The sequence below is a fragment of the Salmo salar genome, chromosome 05, assembly GCF_965601325.2.
Source record: "Salmo salar chromosome 05, fSalSal1, whole genome shotgun sequence".
Taxonomy (NCBI): domain Eukaryota; kingdom Metazoa; phylum Chordata; class Actinopteri; order Salmoniformes; family Salmonidae; genus Salmo; species Salmo salar.
In genome coordinates this window covers 14,185,041-14,202,239 of record NC_138295.1, presented here as the reverse complement: position 1 = coordinate 14,202,239, position 17,199 = coordinate 14,185,041, and the positions used below count along the sequence as shown (strand labels likewise).

The 17,199-nt window shown below is 49.4% G+C and overlaps 2 protein-coding genes across 2 annotated transcripts; one reads left to right on the top strand and one right to left on the bottom strand.

The window, feature by feature from the left end:
• Positions 1 to 892: 892 nt before the first annotated feature.
• lsm11 (LSM11, U7 small nuclear RNA associated) lies at positions 893 to 2,969 on the bottom strand. The gene is made up of 4 exons (XM_014198767.3): positions 2,456 to 2,969; positions 2,095 to 2,234; positions 1,814 to 1,897; positions 893 to 1,627 (listed from the first exon to the last, which is right to left on the bottom strand). Exons 1-4 carry the CDS (start codon positions 2,937 to 2,939, stop codon positions 1,205 to 1,207), a joined length of 1,131 nt encoding a protein of 376 aa, XP_014054242.2. The 5' UTR covers positions 2,940 to 2,969; the 3' UTR covers positions 893 to 1,204.
• A 282-nt stretch (positions 2,970 to 3,251) lies between these two features.
• LOC106604278 (putative tRNA(His) guanylyltransferase) lies at positions 3,252 to 16,434 on the top strand. The gene is made up of 5 exons (XM_014198766.3): positions 3,252 to 3,459; positions 12,482 to 12,654; positions 15,034 to 15,120; positions 15,401 to 15,508; positions 15,933 to 16,434. Exons 2-5 carry the CDS (start codon positions 12,574 to 12,576, stop codon positions 16,086 to 16,088), a joined length of 432 nt encoding a protein of 143 aa, XP_014054241.1. The 5' UTR covers positions 3,252 to 3,459; positions 12,482 to 12,573; the 3' UTR covers positions 16,089 to 16,434.
• Positions 16,435 to 17,199: the final 765 nt, after the last annotated feature.

The window sequence follows — 17,199 nt, the reverse complement described above, 5'->3', positions numbered from 1 at the left end:
ACACACACACACACACAGTACAGCCATCTGGCCAGTGCATCGGTATGCAACCATGTGGAGGACCTTGGCTTGGGAATGAATAGATCAGATTGAGGTATAAGAAAGTAATTAAAGCTAGGTACTGCAGGATAATGTCGTCTCAGACACCGTTAGAACAATTAACAGATACTGCACAACACAACTCCAAGATATTATGGAAAATGTGCAATACTGAAGGTTCATGTTTATTGTCCTTGGGTAACCTCTGTAGTTTATAGACAAAGCAGCAGCTACACAAACCAATGACCTGCAGTACATCAAGCTGATGTGGCCATGAAAGAATAAAGCACAATCTGAAATGTCTAAACAAATAAGAGTTGCTGCTTAGTACCATCTGCAATCTGAAGCTTCTCCATTATTCATAACACATGAGGTCCTCTGAGACCAGACCACGCTGCCATTTCTGCTCTGACAGAGAAAAGCAAGATAATGGGACACAGTAGGTTTTCCTCTTTTCAGTGGCAATATGCCTCCATATGTTATCTGGAGTTGGCAGGCTGGGCATAGCATGGATGACATTTATGGGTTTCTGCATTGATGCAGTTGTGTTTCGAGATTATAATCTGCATATTTACGACATTTATTAGGTTAGGCTACTTTTAGATCACATTCTAATCCTCACTATATCCAGATAAAGTGAAATCAAAGTAGAGAAATTCACATTTCTCTTTATATGAATACTTTTTTACAATGATTTAAATATGTATGTTTTTCTTTTCCAACGACTCAGTGAGATGTGATTATACTTCCCTCTGGTGGTTATTTACAGTTGTGCACACCATGCCTGCATTTCAATACTGTTTCATATGACCCAGAGGCAAAGACCAGATGAGAAACGACAAGAGAAGACAGCTTGGTAATAAATGTTTTATTTCTAATTCATTTCTGTCTGCGTAAAGCAGAGAATATCAATATGATATGCAGTAGCAGTGAGACGTCCAGGTTGGTCTAAACCAGTGTAGATACTGTAGGTCTTGGTAAAGTTTCAACACGTTAGACCTTCAGATCAACTAACTTTCCTGGAGGGTTGCCACTAGCCCGGGTGCCAGTTTCTGCTCACGTTTGGCATGAAAACTCCATAAGGAGTTGGCAAGAGAGCAGGAACAGACTGGCTTCCAGTTCCAGGCTAGGTTGCCACCCCTGCTGGCTAGAACACACAATAGATTCAGAGAGGTTGTAGGTTGACTAGAAGCACGTTCTCTCCCCGTATGAAGAGCTGGTTGACGTGGCGCGTGTGAACCCTCCCGTAGGGCTGGGACACTTCTTTCTTCTGGGACCCTCTTCTCTTGGGACCCTCAGTCACTGACTCCTGACCTTTAACATTTGACCCCTGGGTCTTACCTGTGGCCCCTAGGGCTCCGGGGTCATCGCCCACTGGGGGCCCAACTGTGGCCCTTGCAAGTCGGGGGTCCACTGCCCTAGGGTCTCCTCTCCTTCTGGGGTCCCCTCTATTGGGGTCCTCTCGTCTGCCGTCTCTGGTTTGAGTCTCAGGCTGGAAGGGTTCAGCTTTCCTCTTGCCCATCTGCTTCTTCTTCTCCTCACATTCTCTCAGCGCCGCACTCTCCTGGAGTTTCAGCTTGTCAAAGAGCTATGGAAGGAGAGGGATAGCTAATGAGTTTGTTTTCTGATTGCAGAGAATGATAATGGCTGCACCTTTTTTAGTGAGCCGCACATGATCTGGAAATGTCATCATCTGCAGCCAAGACGACACCCTATTCTCTAGAATGCACCACTAGACTAGAGGATCAGAGCCCTTCGGTGGCACCAGACCTACCCGTGTGACAGTGAGGGCCTTCTCGTGGTAGAGAGCTTCACCCAGCAGAGGTTCCCTGTAGGTCTCATCTACATCTACCATCGCCTAACAGGGAGAGAGAGAGAAGAGGGAATAGAGGGTGAGGGGAGAAATTGAGAGCGAGGACAGCGATGTGTAAGGTTATTTGAGCACTGTCTTACATAAGACTATAGTCTAGTCTGCAAGCCACCTGTCGAGAGGCAGTGGAGGGCATGGGTAGGGTAAGGGCCGGATAAGAGCGAGAGAAGGTGGTGAGCTCTCACCATGTTCCAGAACTTGTCGAAGGCCACTATGAAGCCAGAACACACTCCACGGAGCCCCTTGAAGGTTCTGATGTGAACTTTCACCCTGATCCTCTCCTGCACGCAGCGGTGCAGCTCCCCCAGAGGACTTCCTGTATGGACTGTATAAACAGGAAGTAGACATTAAATAGAACTCATCTGGCTGTCAACCACAAGTTTGACTCATCAATAATGCCCCACATATCAATGAAGAGTTTTAATTTGCCTAAATATGTGGCAATGTGAGACAATGATCATAAGTAAGAATAATCTGAAACCACACCACCAAAAACTAAAGGATTCAAAGCAGGCCTACAATAGGTAGAAATAATTCACGACATACGAGGCATCCTGGTCAGGACATTCTTGGCAGCCTTCTGTATTCTACCACGGCGGGCAGTGCCGCTGGTCCCCTCCTCTCCATCTTCTCTCTCTATCGGGTTGTTCACCATCAACCTCTTCAGTTTCTCTATCCTCTCCGGATCCGCTACACCTTTCCTGGCTTTCCTCAGTTTTTTCTCCACGTTCTCCGGCTTGGCGCGGCCCCGCCCCCCCTTTAGAAAGCTCTCATACTCGGCTATGTTGTTGAAGCATTTCACGTTTGGGTATGGAAGAGGCACTGTAGTCGAGTATAGCGCCAGGAGGGGATCAAATTTCTCGGAGGTGACGTCCAACTTTGCCGCGATATCATCTTCTTCTTCTGCCGTATGTTCGGTTGCATCTGAAGCACTTGTTGATTCTCTCTCTTTCTTTTCTGATTCTGGACATTTTTGTTCTTCATCTCCTCTTCTTTCCCTCTCCTCCATTTTTAAAACAAATGCAGACATGCACGACGCTAAGAATCATGGGAAAGTTAGTCTTCTTCCGCTTCATTTCTCTATTTTCACCAGGCGAGGGCGTTGAAGGACCATGCAGCAGATTTGATGCAGCTGCAACATAATTACATATTAGTCGTCTGTAAGCTTTGTTTTTAATGATTTTTTTAAAAGGGAATTATGTACAGGGACCGAACCAAAAGAAAAACAACAAAAACAATTTATATTCGTTTGTTTTTGTTTCTTACTTTTTTGTATTGAGATCGTAGATGAGATACTGTCCCGGAACAGAAATTCGCAGTATATGTTCGTGTAGGAGCTATTTGTTGGATGGACTGTATACATCTCTGATGAAAATAACTTGTGTTCTGTCCTTTGTCAGCTACATTCTCACAAAAATATTTATACTAATAACTTACAGCACTTCCTCGACAATAGCACCACTTACATTGATTCACCTAAAGTAAACTAAGTTATACCATTGTTTTAAGGAAGAATTAAAATCATGGACTGAAGAGGATGACAACCATTTGTAAGTACACTATATACAAAAGTAGGTGGACATCCCTTCACATTATTGGATTCGGCTATTTCAGCCAAACCAGTTGCTGACTGGTCTAGAAAATCGAGCACACAGCCATGCAATCTCCATAGACAAACATCAGCAGTAGAATGGCCTTGTTGAAGAGCTCAGTGACTTTCAACGTGGTACCGTCATAGGATGCCACCTTTCCAACAAGTCAGTCAGTTCATCAAATTTCTATCCTGCTAGAGCTGCCCTGGTCAACTGTAAGTGCTGTTATTGTGAAGTGGAAACGTCTAGGAGAAACAACTGCTCAGCCGCGAATTGTTAGGCCACACAAGCTCAGTAAACTGGACCGCCGTAGCGCGTAAACATCGCCTGTCCTCGGTTGCAACACTCCCCACCGAGTTTAAACTGTCTCTGGAAGCAACGTCAACATGGGTTTCTATGGCCGAGCAGCCTCACACAAGCCGAAGATCACCATGTGCAATGCCAAGCATCGGCTGCTGTTGTGTAAAGCTTGCTGCCATTGGACTCTGGAGCAGTGGAAACGTGTTCTCTGGAGTGATGAATCACGCTTCACCATCTGGCAGTTAGATGGATGAAAGTTTGGTGGTGGAGGAGGAATAATGGTCTCTGGCTGTTTTTCATGGATTGGGCTAGGCCCCTTTGTTCCAGTGAAGGGAAATCTTAATGCTACAGCATACAATGACATTCTAGACGATTCTGTGCTTCCAACTTTGTGGAAACAGTTTAGGGAAGGCCCTTTTCTGTTTCAGCATGACAATGCCCCCGTGCACAAAGAGGTCCATGCAGAAATGGTTTGTTGAGATCGGTGTGGAAGAACTTGACTGGCCTGCATAGAGCCCTGACCTCAACCCCAACAAACACCTTTGTGATGTTTGATGGGCCCAACTGCGAGCCAGGCCTAATCGCCCAACATCAGTGCCCGACCTCACTAATGCTCGTGACTGAATGGAAGCAAGTCCCCGCAGCAATGTTCCAACATCTAGTGGAAAGCCTTCCCAGAAGAGTGGAGGCTGTTATAGCAGCAAAAGGTGGACCAACTCCATATTAATGGCCATGATTTTGGAATGAGATGTTCGACGAGCAGGTGTTCCGGAGAGGAGCCGGGGGGTGTATCTGCAGCTCCGGAGAGGAGCCGGGGGGTGTATCTGCAGCTCCGGAGAGGAGCAGGGGGGGTGTATCTCCAGCTCCGGAGAGGAGCCGGGGGGTGTATCTCCAGCTCCGGAGAGGAGCAGGAGGGTGTATCTGCAGCTCTGGAGAGGAGCTGGGGGGTGTATCTGCAGCTCCGGAGAGGAGCCGGGGGGTGTATCTCCAGCTCCGGAGAGGAGCCGGGGGGTGTATCTGCAGCTCCGGAGAGGAGCCGGTGGGTGTATCTCCAGCTCCGGAGAGGAGCCGGGGGGTGTATCTGCAGCTCCGGAGAGGAGCCGGGGGGTGTATCTCCAGCTCCGGAGAGGAGCCGGGGGGTGTGTCTGCAGCTCCGGAGAGGAGCCGGGGGGTGTATCTCCAGCTCCGGAGAGGTGCCGGGGGGTGTATCTCCAGCTCCGGAGAGGAGCCGGGGGGTGTATCTGCAGCTCCGGAGAGGAGCTGGGGGGTGTATCTGCAGCTCCGGAGAGGAGCCGGGGGGTGTATCTGCTAGAGGTCGACCGATTAATCGGAATGGCCGATTAATTAGGGCCGATTTCAGGTTTTCATAACAATCGGTAATCGGTATTTTTGGCCACCGATTTGCCGATAGTTTTTTTATTTTGTTTTTATTATATATTATTTTATTATTACTTTTTTTACACCTTTATTTAACTAGGCAAGTCAGATTAAGAACACATTCTTATTTTCAATGACGGCCTAGGAACGGGGTTTAACTGCCTTGTTCAGGGGGGATTCGGGGATTTGTTTTTGCAACCTTGGTTACTAGTCCAACGCTCTAACCACCTGCCTTACATTGCACTCCACGAGATGAGATGATAGTTTCCGGATTCGACCATATTAATGACCAAAGGCTCGTATTTCTGTGTGTTTATTATGTTATAATTAAGTCTATGATTTGATAGAGCAATCTGACTGAGCGATGGTAGGCACCAGCAGGCTTGTAAGCATTCATTCAGACAGCACTTTCGTGCATTTTGCCAGCAGCTCTTCGCTGTGTTTCAAGCTGTTTATGATTTCAAGCCGGGTGGGTATAATTTGTGGAACGTTCCAACAGGAATCTATTCCAAAAACTTCGTAAATAACAAGGTTGCCAAAAAACAACGCATACAAAGTTGTATAGTGGCAGAATAAGATACCGGGTAGTGAGTGGTCTATTTCATTGCGTTTTTCACTCATCACGTTTATTCCGAAAAATGTCTGTCCTCACTCTGGTTGCCTATGGACAAACATTAAGAATAAGCTATGTGGTGAGTTGATGCCTATTTGGCAGCTAGTTAGCTAGGTTTGTATGCGTTGCTACTTTGTATGCATTGTTGGTTGGCAACCTTTTACTTTACATTTTTTGGAACAAATTCCTTTTGGAACGTTCCACAAATTATACCCACCCCTTCAAGCCTGTCAACTCCCAAGATTAGGGTGGTGTAACCGATGTGAAATGGCTAGCTAGTTAGCCGGGTGCGCGCTAATAGCGTTTCAAACGTCACTCGCTGAGACTTGGAGTAGTTGTTCCCCTTGCTCTGCATGGGTAACGCTGCTTCGAGGGTGGCTGTTGTCGATGTGTTCCTGGTTCAAGCCCAGGTAGGAGCGAGGAGAGTGACGGAAGCTATACTGTTACACTGGCAATACTAACGTGCCTATAAGAACATCCAATAATCAAAGGTATATGAAATACAAATCGTATAGAGAGAAATAGTCCTATAACTCCTATAATAACTACAACCTAAAATTTACCTGGGAATATTGAAGACTCATGTTAAAAGGAACCACCAGCTTTCATATGTTCCCATGTTCTGAGCAAGGAACTTAAACGTTAGCTTTTTTACATGGCACATATTGCACTTTTACTTTCTTCCGGGTTTGGAGGGGGTAGTCGCCCTTCGCTTCGTTCCACAGGTAATATTACATTTCATCACATTACAACGGTTTGATTTGTTTGATCTGAGCAATTTTTTTCTTAGCTAGCTACATAGCCGTCTTTGTATCAAAGATAATTGTGTAGTTTAGAGTAATTATCGAGCCAGCTGTTTTTGTCCTCCTAACTTAGTCAACACTGCTAGCTAGCCAACTAGCCAACTTCTACCGACTAGCAGCACTGTAGAAACTATTACATTACAACGGAACGACTTGATTAGTGTAGTGCTAGCTAGCTACATAGCTGTCTTTGCTGTATTTGTATCTAAGATAATTGTGTAGTTTAGAGTAATTTATCGAGGTTAGCTAGCCAGCCGCGCCGCGACGCCGTTGTCCAGACTTAGTCAACACACCTAGTCATCATCAAACCCACTGCTAGCTAGCCAACCTTTACTGACTAGCAGCACTGTAGAAACTAATACACTACAACGGAACGATTTGACTAGTGCAGTGTTAGTTGTCTTTGTCATAGTTTGATAATTGTGTAGTTTAGAGTAATTATCGAGGTTAGCTAGCCAGCAATTTTCGTCCCCCGCGACGCCATAGTTGCTTTTGTATCATGATAAGGTGTAGTACTGAAACTATCGAGGTTACCTAGCCAGCTACACGTTCAAACAAAGTCAACAACGCAGCCACTGCTAGCTAGCCTACTTCACCAGCCAGCAGTACTGTATCATCTTCGTCATTTTAGTCAATAACATTTTTGCAACGTAAGCTTAACTTTCTGAACATTCGAGAAGTGTAGTCCACTTGTCATTCCAATCTCCTTTGCATTAGCGTAGCCTCTTCTGTAGCCTGTCAACTATGTGTCTGTCTATCCCTGTTCTCTCCCCTCTGCACAGGCCACACAAACGCTTCACACGGCGTGGCCGCTGCCACTCTAGCCTGGTGGTCCCAGCGCGCACGACCCACGTGGAGTTCCAGGTCTCCGGCAGCCTCTGGAACTGCCGGTCTGCGGCCAACAAGGCAGAGTTCATCTCAGCCTATGCTGCCCTCCAGCACCTCGACTTCTTGGCACTGACGGAAACATGGATTACCACAGATAACACTGCTACTCCTACTGCCATCTCCTCGTCTGCCCACGTGTTCTCGCATACCCCGAGAGCATCTGGCCAGCGGGGTGGTGGCACTGGAATCCTCATCTCTCCCAAGTGGACATTCTCTCTTTCTCCCCTGACCCATCTGTCTATCTCCTCATTTGAATTCCATGCTGTCACAGTTACCAGCCCTTTCAAGCTTAACATCCTTATCATTTATCGCCCTCCAGGTTCCCTTGGAGAGTTCATCAATGAGCTTGACGTCTTGATAAGTTCCTTTCCTGAGGATGGCTCACCTCTCACAGTTCTGGGTGACTTTAACTTCCCCACGTCTACCTTTGACTCATTCCTCTCTGCCTCCTTCTTTCCACTCGTCTCCTCTTTTGACCTCACCCTCTCACCTTCCCCCCCTACTCACAAGGCAGGCAATACGCTTGACCTCCTCTTTACTAGATGCTGTTCGTCCACTAATCTCATTGCAACTCCCCTCCAAGTCTCCGACCACTACCTTGTATCCTTTTCCCTCTCGCTCTCATCCAACACTTCTCACTCTGCCCCTACTCGGATGGTATTGCGCCGTCCCAACCTTCGCTCTCTCTCTCCCGCTACTCTCTCCTCTTCCATCCTATCATCTCTTCCCTCTGCTCAAACCTTCTCCAACCTATCCCCTGATTCTGCCTCCTCAACCCTCCTCTCCTCCCTTTCTGCATCCTTTGATTCTCTATGTCCCCTATCCTCCAGGCCGGCTCGGTCCTCCCCTCCTGCTCCGTGGCTCGACGACTCATTGCGAGCTCACAGAACAGGGCTCCGGGCAGCCGAGCGGAAATGGAGGAAAACTCGCCTCCCTGCGGATCTGGCATCCTTTCACTCCCTCCTCTCTACATTTTCCTCTTCTGTTTCTGCTGCTAAAGCCACTTTCTACCACTCTAAATTCCAAGCATCTGCCTCTAACCCTAGGAAGCTCTTTGCCACCTTCTCCTCCCTCCTGAATCCTCCTCCCCCCCCCTCCTCCCTCTCTGCGGATGACTTCGTCAACCATTTTGAAAAGAAGGTCGACGACATCCGATCCTCGTTTGCTAAGTCAAACGACACCGCTGGTCCTGCTCACACTGCCCTACCCTATGCTTTGACCTCTTTCTCCCCTCTCTCTCTAGATGAAATCTCGCGTCTTGTGACGGCCGGCCGCCCAACAACCTGTCCGCTTGACCCTATCCCCTCCTCTCTTCTCCAGACCATTTCCGGAGACCTTCTCCCTTACCTCACCTCGCTCATCAACTCATCCTTGACCGCTGGCAACGTCCCTCCCGTCTTCAAGAGAGCGAGAGTTGCACCCCTTCTGAAAAAACCTACACTCGATCCCTCCGATGTCAACAACTACAGACCAGTATCCCTTCTTTCTTTTCTCTCCAAAACTCTTGAACGTGCCGTCCTTGGCCAGCTCTCCTGCTATCTCTCTCAGAATGACCTTCTCGATCCAAATCAGTCAGGTTTCAAGACTGGTCATTCAACTGAGACTGCTCTTCTCTGTGTCACGGAGGCTCTCCGCACTGCTAAAGCTAACTCTCTCTCCTCTGCTCTCATCCTCCTAGACCTATCTGCTGCCTTTGATACGGTGTACCATCAGATCCTCCTCTCCACCCTCTCCGAGTTGGGCATCTCCAGCGCGGCCCACGCTTGGATTGCGTCCTACCTGACAGGTCGCTCCTACCAGGTGGCGTGGCGAGAATCTGTCTCCGCACCACGTGCTCTCACCACTGGTGTCCCCCAGGGCTCTGTTCTAGGCCCTCTCCTATTCTCGCTATACACCAAGTCACTTGGCTCTGTCATATCCTCACATGGTCTCTCCTACCATTGCTATGCAGACAACACACAATTAATCTTCTCCTTTCCCCCTTCTGATAACCAGGTGGCGAATCGCATCTCTGCATGTCTGGCAGACATATCAGTGTGGATGATGGATCACCACCTCAAGCTGAACCTCGGCAAGACGGAGCTGCTCTTCCTCCCGGGGAAGGACTGCCCATTCCATGATCTCGCCATCACGGTTGACAACTCCATTGTGTCCTCCTCCCAGAGTGCTAAGAACCTTGGAGTGACCCTGGACAACACCCTGTCGTTCTCTACTAACATCAAGGCGGTGACCCGATCCTGTAGGTTCATGCTCTACAACATTCGCAGAGTACGACCCTGCCTCACACAGGAAGCGGCGCAGGTCCTAATCCAGGCACTTGTCATCTCCCGTCTGGATTACTGCAACTCGCTGTTGGCTGGGCTTCCTGCCTGTGCCATTAAACCCCTACAACTCATCCAGAACGCCGCAGCCCGTCTGGTGTTCAACCTTCCCAAGTTCTCTCACGTCACCCCGCTCCTCCGCTCTCTCCACTGGCTTCCTGTTGAAGCTCGCATCCGCTACAAGACCATGGTGCTTGCCTACGGAGCTGTGAAGGGAACGGCACCTCCGTACCTTCAGGCTCTGATCAGGCCCTACACCCAACCAAACAAGGGCACTGCGTTCATCCACCTCTGGCCTGCTCGCCTCCCTACCTCTGAGGAAGCACAGTTCCCGCTCAGCCCAGTCAAAACTGTTCGCTGCTCTGGCACCCCAATGGTGGAACAAGCTCCCTCACGACGCCAGGACAGCAGAGTCAATCACCACCTTCCGGAGACACCTGAAACCCCACCTCTTTAAGGAATACCTGGGATAGGATTAAGTAATCCTTCTAACCCCCCCCCCCAAAAAAAGATATAGATGTACTATTGTAAAGTGGTTGTTCCACTGGATATCATAAGGTGAATCCACCAATTTGTAAGTCGTTCTGGATAAGAGCGTCTGCTAAATGACTTAAATGTAATGTAAATGTTCTCCAACACATTGTTTTGCATTATTTAAACCAAATTGAACATGTTTCATTATTTATTTGAGGCTAAATTGATTTTATTGATGTATTATATTAAGTTAAAATAAGTGTTCATTCAGTACTGTTGTAATTGTCATTATTACAAATAAATAATAATTTGATAATAATTTGGAAAAAATTGGCCGATTAATCGGTATCGGCTTTTTTTTGGCCCTCCAATAATCGGTATCGGTATCGGCGTTGAAAAATCATAATCGTTCGACCTCTTGTATCGGCAGCTCCGAAAAGGAGCCGGGGGGGTGTATCTGCAGCTCCGGAGAGGAGCCGGGGGGAGTATCTGCAGCTCCGGAGAGGAGCCGGGGGGTGTATCTGCAGCTCCGGAGAGGAGCCGGGGGGGGTGTATCTGCAGCTCCGGAGAGGAGCCGGGGGGTGTATCTGCAGCTCCGGAGAGGAGCCGGGGGGTGTATCTGTAGTGGCATCCTCTCCTCTCTTCTGAACTGAATGATCTGTGCAGACTGAATATGTGGAGAAAATCGTTACCATATAAGGAAGTTCCTGTTGCATCTCACAGTCAATAGCTTAGCGATCAAGAAGGAAAGGAAGGAGGCATTTTATTATTGAGATGCACCCTTGAAGTGGACTGGGGTAACTGAATGAGAAGCCATGTGACAAATTACCACTAGTGTGTTAATTACCACTAGTGTGTTAGTGATCTGTAGCCTGACTGACTGACTGACCGACTGACTGACCGACCGACTGACTGACCCACTGACTGACTGACCGACTGACTGACTGACTGACCCACTGACTGACTGACCCACTGACTGACTGACCCACTGACTGACTGACTGACCGACTGACTGACTGACCCACTGACTGACTGACCCACTGACTGACTGACTGACTGACCCACTGACTGACTGACTGACTGACTGACCCACTGACTGACTGACTGACTGACCCACTGACTGACTGACCCACTGACTGACCCACTGACTGACTGATAGACCGACTGACCCACTGACTGACCCACTGACTGACCCACTGACTGACTGACTGACTGACTGACCCACTGACTGACTGACTGACCCACTGACTGACTGACTGACCCACTGACTGACTGACCCACCCACTGACTGACTGACCCACCCACTGACTGACTGACTGACTGATCCACTGACTGACTGACTGACTGACTGACTCACCTGACTGACTGACTGACCCACTGACTGACTGACCCACTGACTGACTGACTGACTGACCCACTGACTGACTGACTGACCCACTGACTGACTGACTGACCCACTGACTGACTGACTGACTGACTGACCCACTGACTGACTGACTGACTGACTGACTGACTGACCCACTGACTGACTGACTGACCCACTGACTGACCCACTGACTGACCCACTGACTGACTGACCCACTGACTGACTGACTGACTGACTGACTGACTGACCCACTGACTGACTGACTGACTGACCCACTGACTGACTGACTGACTGACCCACTGACTGACCGACTGACCCACTGACTGACCCACTGACTGACTGACTGACTGACTGACCCACTGACTGACCCACTGACTGACTGATAGACCAACTGACCCACTGACTGACCCACTGACTGACTGACTGACCCACTGACTGACTGACTGACCCACTGACTGACTGACCCACTGACTGACTGACCCACTGACTGGCTGACTGACTGACTGACCCACTCACTCACCCACTGACTGACTGACCCACTGAGTGACCCACTGACTGTCTGACTGACTGACCCATTGACTGACTGACCCGCTGACTGACTGACTGACTGACCCACTCACTCACCCACTGACTGACCCACTCACTCACCCACTAACTGACTGACCCACTCTCTGACTGACTGACCCACTCACTCACCCACTGACTGACTCACCCACTAACTGACTGACTGACCCACTCGCTGACTGACTGACCCACTCACTCACCCACTGACTGACTCACCCACTAACTGACTGACTGACCCACTCACTGACTGACTGACTTCCCTGTGTTGCTGTAGGTTTGCAGAGCAGCACAACTTCCTGAAGCCCATCGACGACAGAGCTCTGGGTCTGATGACACGCAGCACCAGGTCTGTTATGGAGGACCTGGATGACATCATCATCTCATACCGACAAAGTGACGAGTTCAGCTTCGTCTTCAAGAGGACCTCTGGTTCAAAAGGAGAGCCAGGTAATAACATACATGTACAGAGACACACACCGCCACACACTCACCAACCACACTCGCACACATCCACAGCCACGCACAAATGTTTATTGCATTGAGTGACCCCTCACTTTTCTCCTCTACCTTCCCCCACTCCTCCACCTTCCACCCTCCTCTACCTTCCCCCCTCCACCCTCCTCTACCTTCCCCCCTCCTCCACCCTCTACCTTCCTCCACTCCTCTACCTTTCCACCCTCCTCTACCTTCCCCCACCCTCCATTCATCCACCCTCCTCTACCTTCCCCCACTCCTCTAACTTCCTCCACCCTCCTCTACCTTACCCCACCCTCCATTCCTCCACCTTCCTCTAACTTACCCCATTCCTCCACCCTCCTCTACCTTCCCCCACTCCTCTACCTTCCTCACCTCCTCCACCCTCCTCTACCTTCGCCCACTCCTCTACCTTCCTCCCCTCCTCCACACTCCTCTACCTTCCCCCACTCCTCTACCTTCCTCCCCTCCTCTACCTTCCTCCCCTCCTCTACCTTCCCCCACTCCTCTACCTTCCCCCACTCCTCCACCTTCCTCCCCTCCTCTACCTTCCCCCACTCCTCTACCTTCCCCCACTCCTCTACCTTCCTCCCCTCCTCTACCTTCCCCCACTACTCTACCTTCCTCCCCTCCTCCACACTCCTCTACCTTCCTCCCCTCCTCCACACTCCTCTACCTTCCCCCACTCCTCTACCTTCCTCCCCTCCTCTACCTTCCTCCCCTCCTCTACCTTCCCCCACTCCTCTACCTTCCCCCACTCCTCTACCTTCCTCCCCTCCTCTACCTTCCCCCACTACTCTACCTTCCTCCCCTCCTCCACACTCCTCTACCTTCCCCCATTCCTCCACCCTCCTCTACCTTCCCCCACTCCTCTACCTTCCTCCCCTCCTCCACACTCCTCTACCTTCCCCCATTCCTCCACCCTCCTCTACCTTCCCCCACTCCTCCACCTTCCTCCCCTCCTCCACCTTCCTCCCCTCCTCTACCTTCCCCCACTCCTCTACCTTCCTCCCCTCCTCTACCTTCCTCCCCTCCTCTACCTTCCCCCACTCCTCTACCTTCCCCCACTCCTCTACCTTCCTCCCCTCCTCTACCTTCCCCCACTACTCTACCTTCCTCCCCTCCTCCACACTCCTCTACCTTCCCCCATTCCTCCACCCTCCTCTACCTTCCCCCACTCCTCTACCTTCCTCCCCTCCTCTACCTTCCCCCACTACTCTACCTTCCTCCCCTCCTCCACACTCCTCTACCTTCCCCCATTCCTCCACCCTCCTCTACCTTCCCCCACTACTCTACCTTCCTCCCCTCCTCCACACTCCTCTACCTTCCCCCATTCCTCCACCCTCCTCTACCTTCCCCCACTCCTCTACCTTCCTCCCCTCCTCCACACTCCTCTACCTTCCACCTTCCCCCACTCCTCTATCTACCCCCATTCCTCCACCCTCCTCTAATTTCCACCCTCCTCTACCTTCCCCCACTCCTCTACCTTCCCCTCTACCTTCCACCCTCTTCTACCTTCCACCCTCTTCTACCTTCCTCCACCCTCCTCTACCTTCCACCTTCCACCCTCCTCCCCCCTCCACTCTTCCCCCCCTCTACCTTCCCCCCTCCTCCCACTCCAGTAAGCTGATGACCCATGTAGCGTCCCAGTTGTCCTCTTCCTATGTGTAGCGTCCCAGTTGTCCTCTTCCTATGTGTAGCGTCCCAGTTGTCCTCTTCCTATGTGTAGCGTCCCAGTTGTCCTCTTCCTATGTGTAGCGTCCCAGTTGTCCTCTTCCTATGTGTAGCGTCCCAGTTGTCCTCTTCCTATGTGTAGCGTCCCAGTTGTCCTCTTCCTATGTGTAGCGTCCCAGTTGTCCTCTTCCTATGTGTAGCGTCCCAGTTGTCCTCTTCCTATGTGTAGCGTCCCAGTTGTCCTCTTCCTATGTGTAGCGTCCCAGTTGTCCTCTTCCTATGTGTAGCGTCCCAGTTGTCCTCTTCCTATGTGTTTTACTGGAGGGACTAATTCAGAGACCAGCCCCTCCTCTACCCCCCAGGGTTTGACGGGCGGGTGGTTCTGTATCCTAGCAACCGCAACCTCCGGGACTTCCTCAGCTGGAGCAGGCTGACTGTATACACTCGCACTTAAATACTCACACACTCCTATCCCCCAATACCTTATCCTGTGTGTGTGTGTGTGTGTGTGTGTGTGTGTGTGTGTGTGTGTGTGTGTGTGTGTGTGTGTGTGTGTGTGTGTGTGTGTGTGTGTGTGTGTGTGTGTGTGTGTGTGTGTGTGTGTGTGTGTGCTTTGAATACAGTAGATTCTCTTCCACATTTCTGGTTCTCTTTCGTAATGTTGTGTGTGTTCGCCAGGTCACGTCAACACCCTGTATACCAGTGTTTTGGAGGTTGGTGCAGAAAGGCGGACTCACCACTACACAGGCAGAGGACAGACTAAAGGTGGGAGTTACTCCAGTGAGATTAGCATAATTACAGTGTCACAGTTTTAATATCTGCTCTTTTTGAGGTATGTCATTTTCTAAGGGTCATAACTTTATAATTATTCCGATAATAGCTTTAGAATGGATGACTACATCATATTTACTTTCACTGGAAACTACCTCAGTTGACCTTTCCATATTTAATTTACCAAGACCTTTGGATACATAATCAAATCTCTATGTTCTCTCTCTGTCTCTCTGTCTCTGTCTGTCTCTCTGTCTCCGTCTGTCTCTCCCAGAGAACATTGGCAGCAGATAAGAATGAAATCCTGTTTTCTGAGTTTGATATCAATTACAACAAGGAGCCTGTGGTCCACAGGAAAGGAACCGCCCTAATGTGGAAGAAGGTGAGATCTCGGCCTGTGTCCTCAATGCACCCTATTCCCTATATAGAGCCTCTTGTCAGAAGTAGTGGACTACATAGAGAATAGGATGCCATTTCAGATACATTCATAGAAACACTTCCAGGCTTTTGTGTGAGGGTGGTAGGTAGCCTAGTGGTTAAGAGCGTTTGGCCAGTAAGTGAAATGCCGCTGGTCTGAATCCCAGAGATGACTAGGTGGAAAATCTGGCGATGTGCCCTTGACCCTAATTGCTCCAGGGTCCCGGCAGGTCGTGAGCCCACTCCAAAGGGGTCTGGGGGAGTGGGATATGCAAAAAACGAATTTCCAATTTACACGTGTATAATACATGTGTGAAGTTGGACAAATGGAAGCACCCAACTAATAATTATTGTTATGATGGTTAACCCCCTTCCTCCATCTGTCCCAGCTGGAAGAAACAGTGACCAAGACTGTGAAGCTCCCCAACGAGGAGGAGGAGGTGCCAGTGACACGAACCAGGAGGCGTGTCAGTGCCCACCACTGTGACGTGATAGGGGACGAGTTCTGGGAGGAACACCCCAACATTCTAGAAGACCACTGCTGAGAACTTTTCCTAGAGGAGCAGAAATCTGCACAGTGGTTAACGTTGAACATGGACAGAGTCTCGCTTGTTGTACTTCTACATGTTCCTGCTGTGGGATGAAGAGAGTTGGAAGCTGTCATGGACTGTATGGATACTCTTAATCACTAACTCATGATTGGAACAAACTGTCAGCGGTGGTAGAACTCAAACACCATCATGCTCTTTGCTCATGTACTGTATACAAATATTTGAAATACGGCCTGTCTTATGTCTGGAACCATGAAACCAAGAGAATGTGTATTGTTGATGATGTTTTGCCGATGGTGATGCTGGCATATTATATCATCATAATAAACTAGTAGGCTTACTGTTGGCTGTGTGGGTATGTGCCAGTTAACCAGAGAGAGATCTGCTTGTCTCACCGAGAAGCTTGTCTGATCACCTCTGGCCCCTGTCTCCTCTCACTTGTCTCACTGAGAAGCATGTCTGATCACCTCTGGCCCCTGTCTCCTCTCACTTGTCTCACTGAGAAGCATGTCTGATCACCTCTGGCCCCTGTCTCCTCTCACTTGTCTCACTGAGAAGCATGTCTGATCACCTCTGGCCCCTGTCTCCTCTCACTTGTCTCACTGAGAAGCATGTCTGATCACCTCTGGCCCCTGTCTCCTCTCACTTGTCTCACTGAGAAGCATGTCTGATCATATGTCTCACTGAGAAGCATGTCTGATCACCTCTGGCTCCTCTATTTGCAGCTGCTTTTGGTCACTTAATCTTCCTTGTGGGTGTGAACTGAATATCAAATCTCACCATTTCCATTCACAAAGGACAAATCCGTAGTCTTTGAATATTAATGTTTCATCCTGTGTTTCCATGATGTCCCAGCAGGTTTCAGTGTGTGTGCCTGCGTGTGGTGGCTTTTAACGGAATCACATAGAAATCAATAGCTGACCAATAAATGACTGGTGTTTCAGTGCCAAAGTTCCTTTTAGAAGAGCAAAGCACACTCTGAGCTGTGTGCCACTGCACACTAGACACTTCTAATAATATCAGACACTAGACACTTCTAATAATATCAGACACTAGACACTTCTAATATTATCAGACACTAGACACTTCTAATATTATCAGACAC